General features: G+C 48.1%; 1 protein-coding gene across 1 annotated transcript in view; it reads left to right on the top strand.

The window, feature by feature from the left end:
- Window positions 1–431: 431 nt before the first annotated feature.
- The window catches only part of TUBAL3 (tubulin, alpha-like 3), an 8,097-nt gene continuing 1,257 nt past the window's right edge, over window positions 432–7,271 (top strand). Inside the window, 4 exon segments of the mRNA XM_009865350.1 lie at window positions 432–480; window positions 3,427–3,670; window positions 4,998–5,146; window positions 7,114–7,270. Of these exon segments, the coding sequence (XP_009863652.1) occupies window positions 478–480; window positions 3,427–3,670; window positions 4,998–5,146; window positions 7,114–7,270 (553 nt within the window). The 5' untranslated portion in view covers window positions 432–477.

The following is a 7,271-nucleotide window of genomic DNA, read 5'->3' as shown; positions in this document are numbered from 1 at the left end:
AAAGACCAAAAATTGCACGATTGCTACTAAAAGCAGACAAGGTAGGGTGCAACAGCGGCAATGCTCTCAATAATGATAAGGGGGAGGTTGTTCTGCTGGATAAAGTGCATCATATGGGGGCACACAAAATTCCTGAGAGTTTCTGACTTTTAGCTAAACTCAGACTTTGGCATCTGCATTTTTTCTTCTTTTTATGTCAGTTGAGGCTCTTTGGAAAAAAAAAAATACAAGAGAAGCTCACATTACACTGTACCCAAGACTGTTTAATGACAGAAATCACACCAGCTAGACACTAATAGCTCATTTTATCCCTTGCTGCTTCCAGGGATGCAAAGGAAAAGGAGCTCTGCTCCTTTAAGCTAGCAGAAAGCTTCTTTATATTCAGGTGGAGTCAAGCCTTCCTGGGCTATAAAGTTGCAGGGAGAGGCAGGGGCAGCAGCTGTTTTCCTTAGATCTTACCAAGCTTCCAGTCTCACCATGGTAAGAGCATGCCTTGTGTTTGTCTTAGTCTAAACTTAAGATAGAGAATGCATATTTTTTCAAGCGTACCGAGTTAAGCAGCTTGCTTGCACTTTTCCCTCTCATGTCTCTTGGGATGTTAATTCCACACAGCTTTGTTTAATTGCTGATTACCTTCTGCTTTATTGATTCAGCGTTTGCTCCTTATAAGGGAAAAGTGAGAGGCTTGGTTGGAGAAGAGCTATTTAAGTGGTCTCTGCTCGCTTTTCACTTTGAGTGTGCAGCTCCTGAGGTGGGGTCTGTAGAATTGTAGAGTTTGTGTATCTTTAATGCAAGTTGGGCTTCATTTTTTTTTTTTTTTTGGTGGGGGGGAGAAACCAGCATACCCGATGCGCAACTATTCAAGGGACTGAAATTTAAATTTTGACACTACTGGCCCTTTCCCCGAAATGTAACACTTCAACTCTTGCACTGCCACAGGGAGCTGGTGTAACTTTTAGGCTTTTTTTTTTCCTTAGGAGTGAGCTGCCATGTTGCCTTTGTCTGTTACAAACCCTTGGGATTAGATATTAAATGCATAAAGCCCCCCTTCCTTCTAGCTTTATAATTGAATCCCTGCTCTAAAGAATTTGCAGCTGTGAAACTGAGGTGGATTGATCTGGCTACTAAAAAAACCTGCAAGCCTGACCAGTGCTGGCTGGTGTAGCTGAAACTTTTTGTAAAGAATAAGGCAACTGTCACCTTATTATGAATGCAAAAGAATAACTTGGAAAGTCTGGTGGTGTCCCTTTGCATGATGCAAATGGAAGAAAACTTCAAAGTAACTCCTAGCAAGCCTGCTTTTGAACTTTTTCCTTTTATCTGCTGACTTCTAGAGTCTGTCTCGGCTAGAAAACAGTTAAAACATTTACGTGGTATTTCCAATGGGAAAATCAGCTGGGTAACAATAGGCTGCCTATAGCCAGAGTCTGTAAAAGTGCAGTTCAACTTGATGCATATGTTGGAGATTTGAGATTTTAAAAAAAAAATCAACAAAAATCTAGCATATTTGAGGGAGAGGGGGGAAAAAAAACCCGCAGAAAAAAGCTGCAATTTCTTCTTTCCAGCAGGCCCCTCTTTTTTCTTTTTTTTTTTTCACCCTTTTGCCCCCCCCCCCCTTTTTTTTTTTTTTTTTTTTTTCACCCTTTTGCCCCCCCCCCCCTTTTTTTTTTTTCCCTACTCCCTGTGCTCTGGGCTGAAAATACCAGTGCTCCCTCGAAGCAGGTGCTGGGATGGGAGCTGGGAGAGGGTCGTGAGCGGAGCAGCTGTCCCAGCGAGCGCCGGCGAAGCGGCCGCGGGCGCTGACCCCTGCAAACTGTGGCCCGGAGCTATTGCAACCATCTTGGTGGAGAGGGCTGGGCAAATGGCAGTCGGCATTTCCCACATAGTGCAAATATCGACTTGGAGAGGGAGGACTTTAAACAGAACCAGCAGAACTGGTGGTCTTGACCCAGACTGGGATTAAGTGGTGTTTAGCCAGCTGTGTGTGACAGAGGTTGGTGTCCCTCTGTGGTACAAGAAACATTTGTCCAGTTGGTTCTAACTTTGTGGTGGAGTCTAAGGTTGGACTAGATGATCCTTGAGGTCCCTTCCAACCTGGTGTTCTGTGATTCTGTGGATGACTTGGGCACGCATGGCCATTGGAGTCGAGTGCCGAGTAATGTCTTGGCACACCCGTGCCTGGAGGCAAAGAGAGAAGTTGTGTTGCATCCTTCTCCCGAGGGCTGCTGCCACAAGTGGTTGGTGCCCACGAGTGTCCGGCATTACTTAGAGAGTAGTGACCTTCAAGAGAAAGAGTCCTTCTGGTGGGATAGGTATGTCTAAGGGTGTGCACACACAGAGTGTCCTCTCAGCCCTGAGACAACTAGGCTGTCAGCAGCGTTTGCTGTGCTCTGCTCCAGGTGGGCTGCTTGGAGCAGGGGAGCTCGGCTTCTCTGTGGAGATCCCTGGCTCTGAGTAGGACTGGGAGGTGGTGAGAAAGGAGACGAGACCTGAACCAAGCTGCCCGTCAACTCGATGAGGAATGGGATCAGCCGTGCTGCTCGGTGGGATCGCCAGCTCTCCTTCACGGGGATCCCTTGGGAAGCAGCACTACCTCATGCCATGCACGTTGATAATTGGGAGTCTGCTTGGGAGCTAAGATCATGAGCCTCTGTCATCGCTGCAGTGGTGCTTTGATCTTGGGGTGGTGGAAACAGCAGAGATGCCAATTACCCAGGGAAGCATGCAACCATCAAAAGTCCCCAGAGAGTCTCCAGAAGACGCCAGTACCTCTGATATTGCCCTGGAGTTAGAGGCTCCTGGAGGGTGACCTGGTTAAATCAGGACTCTGAGCCTCTCCCCAGGTGTCAGCCTGCCCTTGTTCTGGCCCCAGGCAACTGCTGGTTTCATCCAGCCTCATTTCCTGCTGTGACTCCTAGCTTGGCTGAGTTTCCCAAGCTTGGTTTCTCCCTTCTTGGTGCAGAGTTGTTGTTTGTTTTGTTTGTGTTTGGTTTTGTTGTTTTGTTTGGGTTTTTTTGAGCAAGAGGCCTGGAGCTGTTGTCTCTGATGTCCCATTGCCCTGGGACCCTGGGGTGTTGACGGCTGCTCCACTCCGTGACAGGACCGGTTGAGCATCGAGCGAGGAGCCAGCTCTGCTCAGCTGCTTCCTGCCTCAGCCTGAAGCCCTTCACCTCCTTCCTTCCTCTTCCTCCCCCCCGGGCTGGGAGAGCCTTTCCTAAGGATGGTCTCCCTGCTGCTTGGCTGCATCCAGCTGCCCTACAGATCACGGTTTGATCCTCACTCCAAATCCCAGCGGGGGGTGGAAGCCGCCTGTTTCCCCGATTCATCCGCAGGAGCAAACAGCTCAAACATGAACTGCAGGGACTAAGAGCTAAGTCACAGGATGTCTAAAAAAATTGCCTTAACAAGCTGTTTTCCCCTTTCCAGAGGGAGTGCATTTCCATCCACATCGGGCAGGCTGGCGTGCAGATGGGCAACGCCTGCTGGGAGCTCTACTGCCTCGAGCACGGGATCCAGGCGGACGGGACCATTCCTGGCCCCAAGCAGGCAAAACCTGCGGAGCCCAAGTCTGAACAAGTGGATTCTTCTTTCGAGACCTTCTTCTGTGAGACAGCGTCTGGGAAGCACGTGCCCCGGGCCGTGTTCATAGACTTGGAGCCCACTGTCATTGGTAATAGCGGGGCGGTTGGGTGTTGTGGCATCTTCTCCTCTGACTCCCGATTCCCTTTTCTCCCCCCTCCCGGCTGCTGTTTCTGCCCACGTTGCCCAGCAGTTCCCACTCCTCTGCTCTAGGAAAATGTCTCCAGCCATCAGAAGGAGACAGAGTTTGCATTCCCAAATGGATTTGGGAGTGACAAACCCATGACTCTCACTACACCGACTTGTCTTTAGGCGATCCTTTTAAGAGACCTGCTGACTCAGCAGATGTGAAGTGGCCTGGATTTAGGAACCTCAGTGGCTCCAGACTGAATTACACCACCGTATGACCTGAGAAGGCACATCTGGTTTTAATGCCACCTGTGAAATATCTTTGGGCAGATGGGTGCCACAAATCTCATGGTTCTGTGGAAACTGGGGTTCTTGCTACTTCAAGTTTTCTACTTCTCCTCCCAGGTCCATTAATGTTCTCTGGGGGGTTGACTTGAGCGTGGCACTTTAATTTAGGGTACCTTCCTAGAAAACATTTTTATTATTATTATTTTTGCACTCAAGGAACTGGTGGAAATGACTCCTAACCACCTGCATTCATCTACCTGCTTCTGCCTTCTAGGCTTCTCCTGGGCTTTTGCTCCTATCTTACCATCTGCTTGACTCATTATGTCAGCTAATGGAAGGAATGTAGACTTGTTTTGGTTCCACTTAATTTTTAGGCACCTTATCAAGGCACTAAATTGGAAACCTAGTGAGTGAGCCAGTAGAACATGAAATGTATCCAACACTGAGACTGAGTGGGTTTAAATACCTGCTGGAAGTGTCTCTGACCTCAGTGTGACTGTGTAGAGCCTAGAGAAATTGCTCCTAATGCCTGTTTTCATAAGGTGCCTGAAACTGGGTCGGATACATCTAGCAGAAATGTCAACACTGGAGGCACTCTGTCTCCTCTTCAAGATGCTATGGAGCAGAGGGTGGAGGTAGTTGCTTCCAGCCACCTTGAGATTTATTTTTATTTTTTGGTCAACCAGAAACACAAGCTGCATATGGTAACTATAATCCTACAACAATGTTGGAAACATAAGGGGTGTGCTAACTTTTTAAGCCAATTTGCCCAGCAGCCACTTGGACATCCTAATATTAAGATGGAGGAGGTATAGTAGGACTTTGACAAATTAGCCTGGACAGGGTTACTGTTGCCCCTTCCATCATTCCCAGTTTGAACTAACCAGCTATGACTGTCATCTCACATGGGCTTCTGGTGGATTTGCTGTTTTACTCTGTCACGCTAATGTCTAGAACCCGTAACCGTGCGCTGCTCTCCATGACTGCTCCTTCTTGTGTAGATGAAATCAGGACTGGGACCTACCATGCGCTCTTCCACCCAGAGCAGCTCATCAGTGGGAAGGAAGATGCTGCCAACAACTACGCCCGTGGCCACTACACCATTGGGAAGGAGATTATAGACACTGTCCTCAGCAGAATTCGTAAAATGGTAAGAGAACAAAATCCTTCCCTTAAAATAACACGCTATGGACAATACAATTAAATTCTGGGTTTGGGCTAAAAGTCTCAAAAGAAAAACCCCTTTATGTGAGCTCCAAGGGTTGCAATTAGGTTTGGGGCTCAGTAAAGAAAGGAGCCATCTGAGCCTGTATAACTACCCTAAACGCAACTGTCATTGCACATCGTACATGTACAAAGTGACACAACACTAGACCTCAGAGAAAGAAGAGAAGGACTTTTTGACCACAGGGAAGGCACACCCTGGTTGTGCAATTGCTGGTATTAATTCTAAATGGAGATCTGGCAGCCAGGTGTGAGGAGCACTCCCATTCTCAGTTAATCCACAAATGCAATTAAACTGAATTTATTAAGAAATGAAAGCTCCCACAGATTTACAAGTTCTGCTACCGGCTGAGAAGCACGATTACCACACTACACCCAACTTTTAAGCTTAGAATAACGATCCGCGTTGCACACGTGCTCACCAAGATGAAGATGAGGACTCTCAACCTTGAGGAGTTCCCCTGGAAGGTGTCCCAGACCAAGGGGAGGCTCTGCCCCGACTGTCCCAGACCAGGGAAAAAGCCTCTGCCACACTCCACCCCATGACCACAGTCATGATTAGACTTTCCTTGAAGTGGTGGCACAAGCATCTCTTGCCTTCAAGGTTAAAAGGGGATGAGCAGTCATGGTGAGGATTAATACTCATTTCGGAGTATTCCCCAGCTAAATTTTGGATTACGGTAGAAACATGAGGTAATTCAAAGGGCTATAAAACAAAGCACTAAACATACACAAATGCTTAATAAAATTTACAATGCATTAAAAAAAATAGCAACATGCAAAATATGTTCCTCAGACACTGAGGTATTACAGTAAACAATCTCCTGTATTATCTGAATACGGCTTATTTTTTGCTACTCTGACCCAGAAAATCAAGGTAATGCAGCATCTCTGTCCAGTTGAGCACAGGTGCCTGGGCATGTGGATTCTGCCCCTTCAGGTCTATTGTGCTCTGAATCCTTTGTATTGGGGTATTCATAGAATCATGGAATGCGCTGGGCTGGAAGGGACCTTTTAAGGTCATCTAGTGCAACCCCCCCACAGTAAGCAGGGACATCTTTACCCAGATCAGGTTGCTCAGAGCCCCATCAAGCCTGACCTTGAATGTCTCCAGGGATGGGGCCTCCACCACCTCTCTGGGCAACCTGTGCCAGGGTCTCACCATCCTCATAGTACAGAACTTCTTCCTAACATCTGATCTAAATCTACCCTGCTCTAGTTTAAAACTGTTGCCTCTCATCCTGTCGTTACACACCCTTGTGAACAGCCCCTCTTCAGCTTTCTTGTAGCCCCTTCAGGTACTGGGAGGTGCTCTAAGGTCTCCCCTTTAGGAGCCTTCTCTTCTCCAGGCTGAACAGCCCCAACTATCTCAGCCTGTCCTTGCTGGGTAGGTCCTCCAGCCCTTTGATCATCATTGTGGCCTCCTCTGGACTCGCTCCAACAGGTCCATGTCCTTCTTGTGCTGAGGGCTCCAGCGCTGGTCACAGCACTCCAGGTGGGGTCTCACTAGAGCAGAGCAGAGGGGCAGAATCCCCTCTCTCCATCTGCTGGCCATGCTGCTTTTGATGCAGACCAGGACACGATTGGCCTTCTGGGCTGCAAGCGCACGTTGGTGGCCGCTGTCCAGCTTTTTGTCCAGCAGTATCCTGAAGTCATTTTCTGTGGAATTGCTCTCTAGCACATCATCCCCCAGCCTGTATTGACAATGAGCATTGCCCCTCATTATTGCTGCAGTTGATTAACGTATGTATATTTAAGATGCTCACTGAGTGAGCCCACTCTAGAATTATGCACACCCTGGCCAGTAAGTGCGCTAAGCAGAATTGCTGTATTAATCAGGATAGTTATTTCAGCCCTTAAAGAGAGAGGTAAATCTACGTTATTCTGCTGCAGGCTGACCAATGCAGTGGCCTCCAAGGGTTCCTGGTCTTCCACAGCTTTGGGGGAGGCACAGGCTCCGGCTTCACCTCTCTCCTCATGGAGCGACTCTCTGTGGAATACAGCAAGAAGTCCAAACTGGAGTTCTCTGTGTACCCGGCCCCGCAGGTCTC

This window comes from Apaloderma vittatum, unplaced genomic scaffold, assembly GCF_000703405.1.
Source record: "Apaloderma vittatum isolate BGI_N311 unplaced genomic scaffold, ASM70340v1 scaffold5410, whole genome shotgun sequence".
NCBI classification, from domain to species: domain Eukaryota; kingdom Metazoa; phylum Chordata; class Aves; order Trogoniformes; family Trogonidae; genus Apaloderma; species Apaloderma vittatum.
The sequence above is the reverse complement of the archived record's forward strand: the minus strand, read 5'-3'. Positions and strand labels throughout refer to the sequence as shown.